This window comes from Panthera pardus, unplaced genomic scaffold, assembly GCF_024362965.1.
Source record: "Panthera pardus isolate Hobbes unplaced genomic scaffold, ASM2436296v1 HiC_scaffold_18, whole genome shotgun sequence".
Lineage (NCBI taxonomy): Eukaryota > Metazoa > Chordata > Mammalia > Carnivora > Felidae > Panthera > Panthera pardus.
The window spans coordinates 10616507-10634212 of NW_026526743.1; the positions used below are offsets into that span (position 1 = coordinate 10616507).

General features: G+C 56.9%; 1 protein-coding gene across 7 annotated transcripts in view; it reads right to left on the reverse strand.

Moving 5' to 3' along the window:
- Positions 1 to 17706, reverse strand: part of LOC109259373 (uncharacterized) — an 87352-nt gene that overhangs the window by 6942 nt on the left and 62704 nt on the right. For 5 of the 7 annotated variants that reach the window (XM_053906184.1, XM_053906181.1, XM_053906180.1 and 2 more), the window contains one exon: positions 1 to 572. This exon is cut by the window's left edge. In XM_053906184.1, coding sequence (XP_053762159.1) covers positions 1 to 572 — 572 coding nt within the window. Of the gene's footprint in view, positions 577 to 1291; positions 1350 to 17706 lie in introns of all 7 variants that reach the window. The other 2 variants (XM_053906186.1, XM_053906185.1) reach the window with 2 other exon arrangements.

The following is a 17706-nucleotide window of genomic DNA, read 5'->3' on the forward strand; positions in this document are numbered from 1 at the left end:
ATGGTGGTGGTGATGGTGACGGTGATGGTGGTGGTGGTCATGATGGTGGTGATGGTGATGATGATGGTGGTGATCCTGATGGTGATGGTGGTAATGATGACGATGCTGGTGGCGGTGATGGTGATGATGATGATGGTGATGATGATGGTGGTGATGATTCTGGTGATGTTGATGATGATGGTGGTGATCATGATGGTGGTGATGGTTGCAATGGTGATGATGGTGATGATGGTGGTGGTGATGATGATGGAGGTGATCCTCATGGTGATGGTGGTGATGATGATGGTGGTGATGATGATGATGATGGTGGTGGCGATGAGGATGGTGGTGATCCTGATGGTGGTGGTGGTGATGATGATGGTGGTAATGGTGATGATGATGGTGTTGGCGATGATGGTGGTGGTGGTGGTGATGGTGATGATGATGGTGGTGGCGATGATGATGGTGATGGTGATGATGGTGATGGCGGTGATGATGATAGTGGTGGTGGTGATGATGATGGGGACGGTGATGGTGGTGATGATGGTGATGATGGTGATTATTATTATCATGATTTTGCTATTATTTTCTTTCTGCCTGGAAAATATCAAGATTTAATTCCTTGGGTCCTTCTCACTCAGCTTATGAAAGTCAAGCCTCCTGGGCCATTGCTTATTCTTTGGACTCAAATTCCCTTACAGATCTGGGGGCAGCGAGGCAAAAATACCCAGGCATTCTCTATTCCTTTCCAAGCTTTTATAGTCTGATATCACTGAATCTGCTAGATTCAGCCATGCCTGAAGCCAACACTCCCCTCCATTGCACTCATCACCACTAGGCATGCTATATAATTCCTCCATTGCATTTATCACCACTAGACATGCTATGTACTTCATGAACTTTGTACATTGTATGACTTTCCCACCAGAATGTAAGTTTCATGAGGAAAGGGCTTTGGTCTGTTTTGTTCACTACACTATCAGTAGTGCTCAGAGCAGTGCCTAACACATAGTAGGCACTCAACAAAGATTTGCTGGTGGAATCAATGAATGGATAACTTAAGCAAAAACATTGAAACTATTGGAATTGTATGAGGCAGCTGCTAAAATCTATGGAAAAGCCAAATCACTTTATCTCAGAAAACACAGAACTGAGACTAAAGTATTGTCTTCTGGAATCTCTGCAATGAGTGGACTTTGAACATTTCCAATCCTTGAGGCATGAGAAGGAATGGTGGACAAGCCACCTTTTGGTCAAAGGAGGACACGGCACCATAATTGGGTATCTCACCAAGCGTAAGTACTGTACTTACCTGTCTCTGGAAGAGTGCATTCAGCTGCAAGATATCAAATGTCTTTCAAGAGTGGCTTCTGTTAGAGAATGAGATAAGCTACAAACTAAGAGGAAATACTGCAAAAGGCACATCTGATAAAGGACTACTATCCACAATATACAAAGAACTCCTGAAATTCAACAATAAGAAAAAGAGATACTCATTTTAAAAATGGGCAAAAGACCTTAATGGACACCTCACCAAAGAAAATATACAGATGGCAAATTTGCATATGAAAATGGTCTCCACCTTATACACACAAGGAAATGCAAATTAAACAATGAGACACTACTGAACACCTATTAGAATGCCCCAGATCCAGAACACCAATGTCACTAAATGTGGGCGCGGATGTGGAGACAGGAACTCTCGTTCATGGCTGGTGGGAACACAAAATGGTGCAGTCACTTTGGAGGACAACTTGCAGTTTCTTACAAAACTAAACATAGTCTTATCGTATGATCTGGCAACTGCACTCCTTGATATTTACCAAAAGGAATTGAAAACTTATGCCCACACAAAAACTTGAATGGGGGGATGTTTCTAGCAGCTTTACTCATAATTGCCCAAACTTGGAGGCAACGAAGATGTCCTTCAGTAGGTGAAGGGATAAATAAACTGTGGTCCATCCAGACCATGGGATATTAGTCAGTGCTGAAAAGAAATGAGCTATCAAGTCATGAAAAGACTGGAGGACCTTTAGATGCATATAATTAAGTGAAATAAGCCAATGTGAAAAGACTACATACTGTGTGATACCAGCTTTATGACATTCTGGGAAAGACAAACATACAGAGGAAAGATCAGTGGTTGTCAGGGGATGAGGAGAAGGAGGGATATACAGTAGGAACCCAGAGGAACTTTAGGGCTGTAGAACTATTCTGTAGGATGCTGTAGTGAAGGGCATATGTCATTATTCATTTGTCAAAACCCCTGGAATTAGGGCACCTGAATGGTTCAGTCGTTTAAGCACCTGACCTTGATTTCGGCTCAGGTCATAACTTCACAATTTCATGGGTTTGAGCCCCATGTCAGGCTCTGCACTGACAGCGTAGAGACTACTGGGGATTCTCTCTCTCTCCTTCTCTCTCTCTGCCCCTCCCCTGCTCGCTTACTCTCTCTCTTTCTCTCTCTCAAAATAAATAAATAAACATTAAAAACTAAAACCCTGGGGGGCACCTGGGTGGCTCAGTTGTTTGAGCTCAGCTCAGGTCATGATCTCACGGTTCATGGGTTCAAGCCCCATGTCAGGCTCTGTGCTGACAGCTTGGAGCCTGGAGCCTGCTTCAGATTCTGTGTCTCCCTCTCTCTCCCTCAAAATAAATAAACATTACAAAAAAGATTTTTAAAAGTGGCCTAAGCAATAATAACTTAGTTCAGGGCTTACCATGTGCCAGGCACTGATAGCTTTTCATATATTATGAATGATTTCCTTACAATAACCCCATGAGGTAGGAATTATTAGTATCTCCACTTTACAGATGAGAAAAACAGAAACACACAAGGGGTTGGGTTCATGCTAGATAGGAAACAGCTGAGCCATGTTTCAAACCTGGATGTCTGATGCCAGATCCCACATGCTTACCCACATCATTATAACATTCAGCGTTTAAATTGTACGTATATGGGCCAGGCACACCTTATGTGACTTATGTGTGTCAATTTAATTCTCATAACAATGCCGTGGGCTGACTATCCTCACCATCATTATCATCACCCCCCACTTTATAGATGAGGAGAATGGAATTACAGTAGGTAACTGTCCTGACACCACGTAGCTCCTAAAAGAAAGAAGTGGGATTTGGATTCATCCAGTCTTGCTCCAGAGAACATATATCCATTACATTCTACTGCCTCTAGAAATAATAATAAGTTTACTGTCTCTTAAAATTGCCAAGTAAAATACAGGACACTCAATTAAATTTAAATTTCATATAAATAAAGTTTCCTTAAAGTATAATTATACTAATGATTTTCAGAATAAGTATGTCCAAAACATAGCACGGGAGAGGGAGGCAAACCATAAGAGACTCTTAAATACAGAGAACAAACTGAGGATTGTTGGAGGGGAGGTGGGTGAGGGGATGGGCTAAATGCGTGATGGCTATTAAGGAGGGCATTTGTTGGGATGATCACTGGGCATTGTATGTACCAGATGAAATACGTGGAACGCCCAGGGTGGTTCAGTCAGTTGAACGTCCAACTTGGGCTCAGGTCATGATCTCCCGGTTCATGAGTTCGAGCCCCACATTGGGCCCTGTGCTGAGAGCTCAGAGCCTGGAGCCTGCTTCAGATTTTGTGTCTCCCTCTCTCTCTGCCCCTCTGCTGCTCATACTGTGTCTCTCTGTCTCTCAAAAATAAATAAAAGTTAAAGAGATGAAACATGAAGTTCTACTCCTGAAACCAAGACGACACTTCATGCTAACTAACTTGAATTTAAATTTAGAAAAGAAATACTTTTAAAAAAGCTTGTCTATCTGAAACTCCAATTTAACTTGGAGTCCTACACTTCTGTTTGCTAGATCTAGCAACCTCACCACCTCATACAACAAAATGACCATAGATGAGTAGTTGTAAATTGGTCAATTCAAGGTATCAATGATATCAGACTTGCTTCTCTGTGAGAATCTAGGATTTGCCCTCATGAACACAAAACAGCTGCCAGTGCCCCATCCTCACCAGAAAACATCCAGAAGAAAGGACGGGAGGAAGATGGAGAGTGAGGAATGCAGTCCCACCCTTTGCCTCATTCTTTTTTATGTGGAGGAAAATATTTCTTTGGAGCAGGAGGGAACTTCTCATTAAATCTCACTGACCAGATTGGGCCACATGCTCACTCCTAAACCAACCAACAGCAAAGGAGAAAAGGGCCGTTGTGATTGGCTAGTGCCTACAGATCATCTCCCAGAACTGAGGCCCCAGTTCCCAGAGCAAATTGCCTGCTGGTTCTGCACAGGGTCAGGGTACTCCTGGGAGAGTGGTGCCTGCCCCTGCTTGGGTTATTACTGCTGCCTGACAAGCTGCCTCAAACCTAGAGGCATGAGGCAACCCTATTAACATCCTCCTGATTCTTTGGGTTGGGATGTAGGACAGAGCTCAGCAGGATGGTTTGTCTTTGCTGCACTATGTCTGGGGCCTCTGCTGGGAAGCCTTGAGGCTGGAGGTAACACCACGGCTGGAAGCTGGAGAGATATGGAAGTGTCTGTGCTCATATTTGGGAGGTCAGCTTGTGGTCGCTGGAACCCCTACATGTGGCCTCTCCACGGGGTGTCCTTGTGAAATGGTTTGGGCTTCTGGAAGCAGGACAGTCAGGTTCTGAGGAGGTCCTCCTCTGCTCCTCCTGCTCTCGTCCTCCAGAAGGTCCTCCTCTGCTCCACCAGCTCTCGTCCTCCAGAAGGTCCTCCTCTGCTCCACCTGTCTCCTTCCCCAGAAGGTCCTCCTCTGCTCCACCTGCTCTCGTCCTCCAGAAGGTCCTCCTCTGCTCCACCTGCTCTCCTTCCCCAGAAGGTCCTCCTCTGCTCCACCTGCTCTCCTTCCCCAGAAGGTCCTCCTCTGCTCCACCTGCTCTCGTCCTCCAGAAGGTCCTCCTCTGCTCCACCTGCTCTCCTTCCCCAGAAGGTCCTCCTCTGCTCCACCTGCTCTCATCCCCAGAAGGTCCTCCTCTGCTCCACCTGCTCTCGTCCTCCAGAAGGTCCTCCTCTGCTCCACCTGCTCTCGTCCTCCAGAAGGTCCTCCTCTGCTCCACCTGGCCTCCTTCCCCAGAAGGTCCTCCTCTGCTCCACTTGCTCTCCTTCCCCAGAAGGTCCTCCTCTGCTCCACCTGATCTCCTTCCCCAGAAGGTCCTCCTCTGCTCCACCTGATCTCCTTCCCCAGAAGGTCCTCCTCTGCTCCACCTGCTCTCCTTCCCCAGAGGGTCCTCCTCTGCTCCACCTGCTCTCGTCCTCCAGAAGGTCCTCCTCTGCTCCACCTGCTCTCCTTCCCCAGAAGGTCCTCCTCTGCTCCACCTGCGCTCATCCTCAGAAGGTCCTCCTCTGCTCCACCTGCTCTCGTCCTCCAGAAGGTCCTCCTCTGCTCCACCTGCTCTCGTCCTCCAGAAGGTCCTCCTCTGCTCCACCTGGCCTCCTTCCCCAGAAGGTCCTCCTCTGCTCCACTTGCTCTCCTTCCCCAGAAGGTCCTCCTCTGCTCCACCTGCTCTCCTTCCCCAGAAGGTCCTCCTCTGCTCCATCTTCTCTCGTCCTCCAGAAGATCCTCCTCTGCTCCACCTGCTCTCCTTCCCCAGAAGGTCCTCCTCTGCTCCACCTGCTCTCGTCCTCCAGAAGGTCCTCCTCTGCTCCACCAGCTCTCCTTCCCCAGAAAGTCCTCCTCTGCTCCATCTGCTCTCGTCCTCCAGAAGGTCCTCCTCTGCTCCACCTGCTCTCCTTCCGCAGAAGGTCCTCCTCTGCTCCACCTGCTCTCGTCCTCCAGAAGGTCCTCCTCTGCTCCACCAGCTCTCGTCCTCCAGAAGGTCCTCCTCTGCTCCACCTGTCTCCTTCCCCAGAAGGTCCTCCTCTGCTCCACCTGCTCTCGTCCTCCAGAAGGTCCTCCTCTGCTCCACCTGCTCTCCTTCCCCAGAAGGTCCTCCTCTGCTCCACCTGCTCTCGTCCTCCAGAAGGTCCTCCTCTGCTCCACTTGCTCTCCTTCCCCAGAAGGTCCTCCTCTGCTCCACCTGCTCTCATCCCCCAGAGGTCCTCCTCTGCTCCATCTGCTCTCGTCCTCCGAAGGTCCTCCTCTGCTCCACCTGCTCTCCTTCCCCAGAAGTTCCTCCTCTGCTCCACCTGCTCTCCTTCCCCAGAAGGTCCTCCTCTGCTCCACCTGCTCTCATCCCCCAGAAGGTCCTCCTCTGCTCCACCTGCTCTCCTTCCCCAGAAGGTCCTCCTCTGCTCCACATGGTCTCCTTCCCCAGAAGGTCCTCCTCTGCTCCACCTGCTCTCGTCCTCCAGAAGATCCTCCTCTGCTCCACCAGCTCTCCTTCCCCAGAAGGTCCTCCTCTGCTCCATCTGCTCTCGTCCTCCAGAAGGTCCTCTTCTGCTCCACCTGCTCTCCTTCCGCAGAAGGTCCTCCTCTGCTCCACCTGCTTTCGTCCTCCAGAAGGTCCTCCTCTGCTCCACCAGCTCTCGTCCTCCAGAAGGTCCTCCTCTGCTCCACCTGTCTCCTTCCCCAGAAGGTCCTCCTCTGCTCCACCTGCTCTCGTCCTCCAGAAGGTCCTCCTCTGCTCCACCTGCTCTCCTTCCCCAGAAGGTCCTCCTCTGCTCCACCTGCTCTCGTCCTCCAGAAGGTCCTCCTCTGCTCCACTTGCTCTCCTTCCCAAGAAGGTCCTCCTCTGCTCCACCTGCTCTCATCCCCCAGAAGGTCCTCCTCTGCTCCACCTGCTCTCGTCCTCCAGAAGGTCCTCCTCTGCTCCACCTGCTCTCCTTCCCCAGAAGGTCCTCCTCTGCTCCACCTGCTCTCGTCCTCCAGAAGGTCCTCCTCTGCTCCACCTGCTCTCCTTCCCCAGAAGGTCCTCCTCTGCTCCACCTGCTCTCCTTCCCCAGAAGGTCCTCCTCTGCTCCACCTGCTCTCGTCCTCCAGAAGGTCCTCCTCTGCTCCACCTGCTCTCCTTCCCCAGAAGGTCCTCTTCTGCTCCACCTGCTCTCCTTCCCAGAAGGTCCTCCGCGGCTCCACCTGCTCTCCTTCCCCAGAAAGTCCTCCTCTACTCCACCTGCTCTCATCCCCCAGAAGGTCATCATCCGCTCCACCAGCTCTCCTTCCCCAGTAGGTCCTCCTCTGCTCCACCTTCTCTCGTCCTCCAGAAGGTCCTCCTCTGCTCCACCTGCTCTCCTTCCCCAGAAGGTCCTCCTCTGCTCCACCTGCTCTCCTTCCCCAGAAGGTCCTCCTCTGCTCCACCTGCTCTCGTCCTCCAGAAGGTCCTCCTCTGCTCCACCTGCTCTCCTTCCCCAGAAGGTCCTCTTCTGCTCCACCTGCTCTCCTTCCCCAGAAGGTCCTCCGCGGCTCTACCTGCTCTCCTTCCCCAGAAAGTCCTCCACTACTCCACCTGCTCTCATCCCCCAGAAGGTCATCATCTGCTCCACCAGCTCTCCTTCCCCAGTAGGTCCTCCTCTGCTCCACCTTCTCTCGTCCTCCAGAAGGTCCTCCTCTGCTCCACCTGCTCTCCTTCCGCAGAAGGTCCTCCTCTGCTCCACCTTCCCTCCTCCCCCAGAAGGTCCTCCTCTGCTCCACCTGCTCTCCTTCCCCAAAGGTCCTCCTCTGCTCCACCTGCTCTCGTCCCCCAGAAGGTCCTCCTCTGCTCCACCTGCTCTCCTTCCCCAGAAGTTCCTCCTCTGCTCCACCTGCTCTCCTTCCCCGGAAGGTCCTCCTCTGCTCCACCTGCTCTCCTTCCCCAGAAGGTCCTCCTCTGCTCCACCTGCTCTCGTCCTCCAGAAGGTCCTCCTCTGCTCCACCTGCTCTCCTTCCCCAGAAGGTCCTCCTCTGCTCAACCGGCTCTCCTTCCGCAGAAGGTCCTCCTCTGCTCCACCTGCTCTCGTCCTCCAGAAGGTCCTCCTCTGCTCCACCTGCTCTCCTTCCCCAGAAGGTCCTCCTCTGCTCCACCTGCTCTCCTTCCCCAGAAGGTCCTCCTCTGCTCCACCTGCTCTCGTCCTCCAGAAGGTCCTCCTCTGCTCCACCCGCTCTCCTTCCCCGGAAGGTCCTCCTCTGCTCCACCTGCGCTCATCCTCAGAAGGTCCTCCTCTGCTCCACCTGCTCTCGTCCTCCAGAGGGTCCTCCTCTGCTCCACCAGCTCTCGTCCTCCAGAAGGTCCTCCTCTGCTCCACCTGTCTCCTTCCCCAGAAGGTCCTCCTCTGCTCCACCTGCTCTCGTCCTCCAGAAGGTCCTCCTCTGCTCCACCTGCTCTCCTTCCCCAGAAGGTCCTCCTCTGCTCCACCTGCTCTCGTCCTCCAGAAGGTCCTCCTCTGCTCCACTTGCTCTCCTTCCCCAGAAGGTCCTCCTCTGCTCCACCTGCTCTCCTTCCCCAGAAGGTCCTCCTCTGCTCCACCTGCTCTCGTCCTCCAGAAGGTCCTCCTCTGCTCCACCTGCTCTCCTTCCCCAGAAGGTCCTCCTCTGCTCCACCTGCTCTCCTTCCCCAGAAGGTCCTCCTCTGCTCCACCTGCTCTCGTCCTCCAGAAGGTCCTCCTCTGCTCCACCTGCTCTCCTTCCCCAGAAGGTCCTCCTCTGCTCCACCTGCTCTCATCCCCAGAAGGTCCTCCTCTGCTCCACCTGCTCTCGTCCTCCAGAAGGTCCTCCTCTGCTCCACCTGCTCTCGTCCTCCAGAAGGTCCTCCTCTGCTCCACCTGGCCTCCTTCCCCAGAAGGTCCTCCTCTGCTCCACTTGCTCTCCTTCCCCAGAAGGTCCTCCTCTGCTCCACCTGATCTCCTTCCCCAGAAGGTCCTCCTCTGCTCCACCTGCTCTCCTTCCCCAGAAGGTCCTCCTCTGCTCCACCTGCTCTCGTCCTCCAGAAGGTCCTCCTCTGCTCCACCTGCTCTCCTTCCCCAGAAGGTCCTCCTCTGCTCCACCTGCTCTCCTTCCCCAGAAGGTCCTCCTCTGCTCCACCTGCTCTCGTCCTCCAGAAGGTCCTCCTCTGCTCCACCTGCTCTCCTTCCCCAGAAGGTCCTCCTCTGCTCCACCTGCTCTCATCCCCAGAAGGTCCTCCTCTGCTCCACCTGCTCTCGTCCTCCAGAAGGTCCTCCTCTGCTCCACCTGCTCTCGTCCTCCAGAAGGTCCTCCTCTGCTCCACCTGGCCTCCTTCCCCAGAAGGTCCTCCTCTGCTCCACTTGCTCTCCTTCCCCAGAAGGTCCTCCTCTGCTCCACCTGATCTCCTTCCCCAGAAGGTCCTCCTCTGCTCCACCTGATCTCCTTCCCCAGAAGGTCCTCCTCTGCTCCACCTGCTCTCCTTCCCCAGAGGGTCCTCCTCTGCTCCACCTTCTCTCGTCCTCCAGAAGGTCCTCCTCTGCTCCACCTGCTCTCCTTCCCCAGAAGGTCCTCCTCTGCTCCACCTGCGCTCATCCTCAGAAGGTCCTCCTCTGCTCCACCTGCTCTCGTCCTCCAGAAGGTCCTCCTCTGCTCCACCTGCTCTCGTCCTCCAGAAGGTCCTCCTCTGCTCCACCTGGCCTCCTTCCCCAGAAGGTCCTCCTCTGCTCCACTTGCTCTCCTTCCCCAGAAGGTCCTCCTCTGCTCCACCTGCTCTCCTTCCCCAGAAGGTCCTCCTCTGCTCCATCTTCTCTCGTCCTCCAGAAGATCCTCCTCTGCTCCACCTGCTCTCCTTCCCCAGAAGGTCCTCCTCTGCTCCACCTGCTCTCGTCCTCCAGAAGGTCCTCCTCTGCTCCACCAGCTCTCCTTCCCCAGAAGGTCCTCCTCTGCTCCATCTGCTCTCGTCCTCCAGAAGGTCCTCCTCTGCTCCACCTGCTCTCCTTCCGCAGAAGGTCCTCCTCTGCTCCACCTGCTCTCGTCCTCCAGAAGGTCCTCCTCTGCTCCACCAGCTCTCGTCCTCCAGAAGGTCCTCCTCTGCTCCACCTGTCTCCTTCCCCAGAAGGTCCTCCTCTGCTCCACCTGCTCTCGTCCTCCAGAAGGTCCTCCTCTGCTCCACCTGCTCTCCTTCCCCAGAAGGTCCTCCTCTGCTCCACCTGCTCTCGTCCTCCAGAAGGTCCTCCTCTGCTCCACTTGCTCTCCTTCCCCAGAAGGTCCTCCTCTGCTCCACCTGCTCTCATCCCCCAGAGGTCCTCCTCTGCTCCATCTGCTCTCGTCCTCCGAAGGTCCTCCTCTGCTCCACCTGCTCTCCTTCCCCAGAAGTTGCTCCTCTGCTCCACCTGCTCTCCTTCCCCAAAAGGTCCTCCTCTGCTCCACCTGCTCTCATCCCCCAGAAGGTCCTCCTCTGCTCCACCTGCTCTCGTCCTCCAGAAGGTCCTCCTCTGCTCCACCTGCTCTCGTCCTCCAGAAGGTCCTCCTCTCCTCCACCTGCTCTCCTTCCCCAGAAGGTCCTCCTCTGCTCCACCTGCTCTCCTTCCCCAGAAGGTCCTCCTCTGCTCCACCTGCTCTCCTTCCCCAGAAGGTCCTCCTCTGCTCCACCTGCTCTCGTCCTCCAGAAGGTCCTCCTCTGCTCCACCCGCTCTCCTTCCCCGGAAGGTCCTCCTCTGCTCCACCTGTCTCCTTCCCCAGAAGGTCCTCCTCTGCTCCACCTGCTCTCGTCCTCCAGAGGGTCCTCCTCTGCTCCACCTGTCTCCTTCCCCAGAAGGTCCTCCTCTGCTCCACCTGCTCTCGTCCTCCAGAAGGTCCTCCTCTGCTCCACCTGCTCTCCTTCCCCAGAAGGTCCTCCTCTGCTCCACCTGCTCTCGTCCTCCAGAAGGTCCTCCTCTGCTCCACTTGCTCTCCTTCCCAAGAAGGTCCTCCTCTGCTCCACCTGCTCTCATCCCCCAGAAGGTCCTCCTCTGCTCCACCTGCTCTCGTCCTCCAGAAGGTCCTCCTCTGCTCCACCTGCTCTCCTTCCCCAGAAGGTCCTCCTCTGCTCCACCTGCTCTCGTCCTCCAGAAGGTCCTCCTCTGCTCCACCTGCTCTCCTTCCCCAGAAGGTCCTCCTCTGCTCCACCTGCTCTCCTTCCCCAGAAGGTCCTCCTCTGCTCCACCTGCTCTCGTCCTCCAGAAGGTCCTCCTCTGCTCCACCTGCTCTCCTTCCCCAGAAGGTCCTCTTCTGCTCCACCTGCTCTCCTTCCCCAGAAGGTCCTCCGCGGCTCCACCTGCTCTCCTTCCCCAGAAAGTCCTCCTCTACTCCACCTGCTCTCATCCCCCAGAAGGTCATCATCCGCTCCACCAGCTCTCCTTCCCCAGTAGGTCCTCCTCTGCTCCACCTTCTCTCGTCCTCCAGAAGGTCCTCCTCTGCTCCACCTGCTCTCCTTCCCCAGAAGGTCCTCCTCTGCTCCACCTGCTCTCCTTCCCCAGAAGGTCCTCCTCTGCTCCACCTGCTCTCGTCCTCCAGAAGGTCCTCCTCTGCTCCACCTGCTCTCCTTCCCCAGAAGGTCCTCTTCTGCTCCACCTGCTCTCCTTCCCCAGAAGGTCCTCCGCGGCTCTACCTGCTCTCCTTCCCCAGAAAGTCCTCCACTACTCCACCTGCTCTCATCCCCCAGAAGGTCATCATCTGCTCCACCAGCTCTCCTTCCCCAGTAGGTCCTCCTCTGCTCCACCTTCTCTCGTCCTCCAGAAGGTCCTCCTCTGCTCCACCTGCTCTCCTTCCGCAGAAGGTCCTCCTCTGCTCCACCTTCCCTCCTCCCCCAGAAGGTCCTCCTCTGCTCCACCTGCTCTCCTTCCCCAAAGGTCCTCCTCTGCTCCACCTGCTCTCGTCCCCCAGAAGGTCCTCCTCTGCTCCACCTGCTCTCCTTCCCCAGAAGTTCCTCCTCTGCTCCACCTGCTCTCCTTCCCCGGAAGGTCCTCCTCTGCTCCACCTGCTCTCCTTCCCCAGAAGGTCCTCCTCTGCTCCACCTGCTCTCGTCCTCCAGAAGGTCCTCCTCTGCTCCACCTGCTCTCCTTCCCCAGAAGGTCCTCCTCTGCTCAACCGGCTCTCCTTCCGCAGAAGGTCCTCCTCTGCTCCACCTGCTCTCGTCCTCCAGAAGGTCCTCCTCTGCTCCACCTGCTCTCCTTCCCCAGAAGGTCCTCCTCTGCTCCACCTGCTCTCCTTCCCCAGAAGGTCCTCCTCTGCTCCACCTGCTCTCGTCCTCCAGAAGGTCCTCCTCTGCTCCACCCGCTCTCCTTCCCCGGAAGGTCCTCCTCTGCTCCACCTGCGCTCATCCTCAGAAGGTCCTCCTCTGCTCCACCTGCTCTCGTCCTCCAGAGGGTCCTCCTCTGCTCCACCAGCTCTCGTCCTCCAGAAGGTCCTCCTCTGCTCCACCTGTCTCCTTCCCCAGAAGGTCCTCCTCTGCTCCACCTGCTCTCGTCCTCCAGAAGGTCCTCCTCTGCTCCACCTGCTCTCCTTCCCCAGAAGGTCCTCCTCTGCTCCACCTGCTCTCGTCCTCCAGAAGGTCCTCCTCTGCTCCACTTGCTCTCCTTCCCCAGAAGGTCCTCCTCTGCTCCACCTGCTCTCCTTCCCCAGAAGGTCCTCCTCTGCTCCACCTGCTCTCGTCCTCCAGAAGGTCCTCCTCTGCTCCACCTGCTCTCCTTCCCCAGAAGGTCCTCCTCTGCTCCACCTGCTCTCCTTCCCCAGAAGGTCCTCCTCTGCTCCACCTGCTCTCGTCCTCCAGAAGGTCCTCCTCTGCTCCACCTGCTCTCCTTCCCCAGAAGGTCCTCCTCTGCTCCACCTGCTCTCATCCCCAGAAGGTCCTCCTCTGCTCCACCTGCTCTCGTCCTCCAGAAGGTCCTCCTCTGCTCCACCTGCTCTCGTCCTCCAGAAGGTCCTCCTCTGCTCCACCTGGCCTCCTTCCCCAGAAGGTCCTCCTCTGCTCCACTTGCTCTCCTTCCCCAGAAGGTCCTCCTCTGCTCCACCTGATCTCCTTCCCCAGAAGGTCCTCCTCTGCTCCACCTGCTCTCCTTCCCCAGAAGGTCCTCCTCTGCTCCACCTGCTCTCGTCCTCCAGAAGGTCCTCCTCTGCTCCACCTGCTCTCCTTCCCCAGAAGGTCCTCCTCTGCTCCACCTGCTCTCCTTCCCCAGAAGGTCCTCCTCTGCTCCACCTGCTCTCGTCCTCCAGAAGGTCCTCCTCTGCTCCACCTGCTCTCCTTCCCCAGAAGGTCCTCCTCTGCTCCACCTGCTCTCATCCCCAGAAGGTCCTCCTCTGCTCCACCTGCTCTCGTCCTCCAGAAGGTCCTCCTCTGCTCCACCTGCTCTCGTCCTCCAGAAGGTCCTCCTCTGCTCCACCTGGCCTCCTTCCCCAGAAGGTCCTCCTCTGCTCCACTTGCTCTCCTTCCCCAGAAGGTCCTCCTCTGCTCCACCTGATCTCCTTCCCCAGAAGGTCCTCCTCTGCTCCACCTGATCTCCTTCCCCAGAAGGTCCTCCTCTGCTCCACCTGCTCTCCTTCCCCAGAGGGTCCTCCTCTGCTCCACCTTCTCTCGTCCTCCAGAAGGTCCTCCTCTGCTCCACCTGCTCTCCTTCCCCAGAAGGTCCTCCTCTGCTCCACCTGCGCTCATCCTCAGAAGGTCCTCCTCTGCTCCACCTGCTCTCGTCCTCCAGAAGGTCCTCCTCTGCTCCACCTGCTCTCGTCCTCCAGAAGGTCCTCCTCTGCTCCACCTGGCCTCCTTCCCCAGAAGGTCCTCCTCTGCTCCACTTGCTCTCCTTCCCCAGAAGGTCCTCCTCTGCTCCACCTGCTCTCCTTCCCCAGAAGGTCCTCCTCTGCTCCATCTTCTCTCGTCCTCCAGAAGATCCTCCTCTGCTCCACCTGCTCTCCTTCCCCAGAAGGTCCTCCTCTGCTCCACCTGCTCTCGTCCTCCAGAAGGTCCTCCTCTGCTCCACCAGCTCTCCTTCCCCAGAAGGTCCTCCTCTGCTCCATCTGCTCTCGTCCTCCAGAAGGTCCTCCTCTGCTCCACCTGCTCTCCTTCCGCAGAAGGTCCTCCTCTGCTCCACCTGCTCTCGTCCTCCAGAAGGTCCTCCTCTGCTCCACCAGCTCTCGTCCTCCAGAAGGTCCTCCTCTGCTCCACCTGTCTCCTTCCCCAGAAGGTCCTCCTCTGCTCCACCTGCTCTCGTCCTCCAGAAGGTCCTCCTCTGCTCCACCTGCTCTCCTTCCCCAGAAGGTCCTCCTCTGCTCCACCTGCTCTCGTCCTCCAGAAGGTCCTCCTCTGCTCCACTTGCTCTCCTTCCCCAGAAGGTCCTCCTCTGCTCCACCTGCTCTCATCCCCCAGAGGTCCTCCTCTGCTCCATCTGCTCTCGTCCTCCGAAGGTCCTCCTCTGCTCCACCTGCTCTCCTTCCCCAGAAGTTGCTCCTCTGCTCCACCTGCTCTCCTTCCCCAAAAGGTCCTCCTCTGCTCCACCTGCTCTCATCCCCCAGAAGGTCCTCCTCTGCTCCACCTGCTCTCGTCCTCCAGAAGGTCCTCCTCTGCTCCACCTGCTCTCGTCCTCCAGAAGGTCCTCCTCTCCTCCACCTGCTCTCCTTCCCCAGAAGGTCCTCCTCTGCTCCACCTGCTCTCCTTCCCCAGAAGGTCCTCCTCTGCTCCACCTGCTCTCCTTCCCCAGAAGGTCCTCCTCTGCTCCACCTGCTCTCGTCCTCCAGAAGGTCCTCCTCTGCTCCACCCGCTCTCCTTCCCCGGAAGGTCCTCCTCTGCTCCACCTGTCTCCTTCCCCAGAAGGTCCTCCTCTGCTCCACCTGCTCTCGTCCTCCAGAGGGTCCTCCTCTGCTCCACCTGTCTCCTTCCCCAGAAGGTCCTCCTCTGCTCCACCTGCTCTCGTCCTCCAGAAGGTCCTCCTCTGCTCCACCTGCTCTCCTTCCCCAGAAGGTCCTCTTCTGCTCCACCTGCTCTCCTTCCCCAGAAGGTCCTCCGCGGCTCCACCTGCTCTCCTTCCCCAGAAAGTCCTCCTCTACTCCACCTGCTCTCATCCCCCAGAAGGTCATCATCTGCTCCACCAGCTCTCCTTCCCCAGTAGGTCCTCCTCTGCTCCACCTGCTCTTCTTCCCCAGAAAGTCCTCCTCTGCTCCGCCTGCTCTCCTTTCCCAGAAGGTCCTCCTCTGCTCCACCTGCTCTCCTTTCCCAGAAGGTCCTCCTCTGCTCCACCTGCTCTCCTTCCCCAGAAGGTCCTCCTCTGCTCCACCTGCTCTCGTCCTCCAGAAGGTCCTCCTCTGCTCCACCTGCTCTCCTTCCCCAGAAGGTCCTCCTCTGCTCCACCTGCTCTCCTTCCCCAGAAGGTCCTCCTCTGCTCCACCTGCTCTCGTCCTCCAGAAGGTCCTCCTCTGCTCCACCTGCTCTCCTTCCCCAGAAGGTCCTCCTCTGCTCCACCTGCTCTCCTTCCCCAGAAAGTCCTCCTCTGCTCCACCTGCTCTCCTTCCCCAGAAGGTCCTCTTCTGCTCCACCTGCTCTCGTCCTCCAGAAGGTCCTCCTCTGCTCCACCTGCTCTCCTTCCCCAGAAGGTCCTCCTCTGCTCCACCTGCTCTCCTTCCCCAGAAGGTCCTCCTCTGCTCCACCTGCTCTCCTTCCCCAGAAGGTCCTACTCTGCTCCACCTGCTCTCGTCCTCCAGAAGGTCCTCCTCTGCTCCACCTGCTCTCGTCCTCCAGAAGGTCCTCCTCTGCTCCACGTGCTCTCCTTCCCCATAAGGTCCTCCTCTGCTCCACCTGCTCTCGTCCTCCAGAAGGTCCTCCTCTGCTCCACCTGCTCTCCTTCCTCAGAAGGTCCTCCTCTGCTCCACCTGCTCTCCTTCCCCAGAAGGTCCTCCTCTGCTCCACCTGCTCTCGTCCTCCAGAAGGTCCTCCTCTGCTCCACCTGCTCTCCTTCCCCAGAAGGTCCTCCTCTGCTCCACCTGCTGTCGTCCTCCAGAAGGTCCTCCTCTGCTCCACCTGCTCTCCTTCCGCAGAAGGTCCTCCTCTGCTCCACCTGCTCTCCTTCCCCAGAAGGTCCTCCTCTGCTCCACCTGCTCTCCTTCCCCAGAAGGTCCTCCTCTGCTCCACCTGCTCTCCTTCCCCAGAAGGTCCTCCTCTGCTCCACCTGCTCTCCTTCCCCAGAAGGTCCTCCTCTGCTCCACCTGCTCTCCTTCCCCAGAAGGTCCTCCTCTGCTCCACCTGCTCTCCTTCCCCAGAAGGTCCTCCTCTGCTCCACCTGCTCTCGTCCTCCAGAAGGTCCTCCTCTGCTCCACCTGCTCTCCTTCCCCAGAAGGTCATCCTCTGCTCCACCTTCCCTCCTCCCCCAGAAGGTCCTCCTGTGCTCGACCTGCTCTCCTTCCCGAGAAGGTCCTCCTCTGCTCCACCTGCTCTCCTTCCCCAGAAGGTCCTCCTCTGCTCCACCTGCTCTTCTTCCCCAGAAGGTCCACCTCTGCTCCACCTGCTCTCGTCCTCCAGAAGGTCCTCCTCTGCTCAACCTGCTCTCCTTCCCCAGAAGGTCCTCCTCTGCTCCACCTGCTCTCCTTCCCCAGAAGGTCCTCCTCTGCTCCACCTTTCCTCCTCCCCCAGAAGGTCCTCCTCTGCTCGACCTTCCCTCCTCCCCCAGAAGGTCCTCCTCTGCTCCACCTGCTCTCCTTCCCCAGAAGGTCCTCCTCTGCTCCACCTGCTCTTCTTCCCCAGAAGGTCCACCTCTGCTCCACCTGCTCTCGTCCTCCAGAAGGTCCTCCTCTGCTCCACCTGGCCTCCTTCCCCAGAAGGTCCTCCTCTGCTCCACCTGCTCTCCTTCCCCAGAAGGTCCTCCTCTGCTCCACCTGCTCTCGTCCTCCAGAAGGTCCTCCTCTGCTCCATTTGCTCCCCTTCCCCAGAAGGTCCTCCTCTGCTCCACCTGCTCTCCTTCCCCAGAAGGTCCTCTTCTGCTCCACCTGCTCTCGTCCTCCAGAAGGTCCTCTTCTGCTCCACGTGCTCTCCCTCCCCAGAAGGTCCTCCTCTGCTCCACCTTCCCTCCTCCCCCAGAAAGTCCTCCTCTGCTCCACCTGCTCTCATCCCCAGAAGGTAATCCTCTGCTCCATCTTCCCTCCTCCCCCAGAAGGTCCTCCTTGCTCCACCTGCTCTCCTTCCCCAGAAGGTCCTCTTCTGCTCCACCAGCTCTCCTTCCCCAGTAGGTCCTCCTCTGCTCCACCTGCTCTCGTCCTCCAGAAGGTCCTCCTGTGCTCCACCTGCTCTCCTTTCCCAGAAGGTCCTCCTCTGCTCCATCTGCTCTCCTTCTCCAGAAGGTCCTCCTCTGCTTCACCTGCTCTCGTCCTCCAGAAGGTCCTCCTCTGCTCCTCCTGCTCTCCTTCCCCAGAAGGTCCTCCTCTGCTCCACCTGCTCTCCTTCCCAGAAGGTCCTCCTCTGCTCTACCTGCTCTCATCCCCCAGAAGGTCCTCCTCTGCTCCACCAGGTCTGGTCCTCCAGTAGGTCCTCCTCTGCTCCACCTGCTCTCCTTCCCCAGAAGGTCCTCCTCTGCTCCACCTGCTCTCCTCCCCCAGAAGGTCCTCCTCTGCTCGACCTGCTCTCCTTCCCGTGAAGGTCCTCCTCTGCTCCACCTGCTCTCCTTTCCCAGAAGGTCCTCCTCTGCTCCATCTGCTCTCCTTCCCCAGAAGGTCCTCCTCTGCTCCACCTGCTCTCCTTCCCCAGAAGGTCCTCCTCTGCTCCACCTGCTCTCGTCCTCCAGAAGGTCCTCTTCTGCTCCACCTGCTCTCCTTCCCCAGAAGGTCCTTCTCTGCTCCACCTGCTCTCATCCCCCAGAAGGTCCTCCTCTGCTCCAGCTGCTCTCATCCCCCAGAAGGTCCTC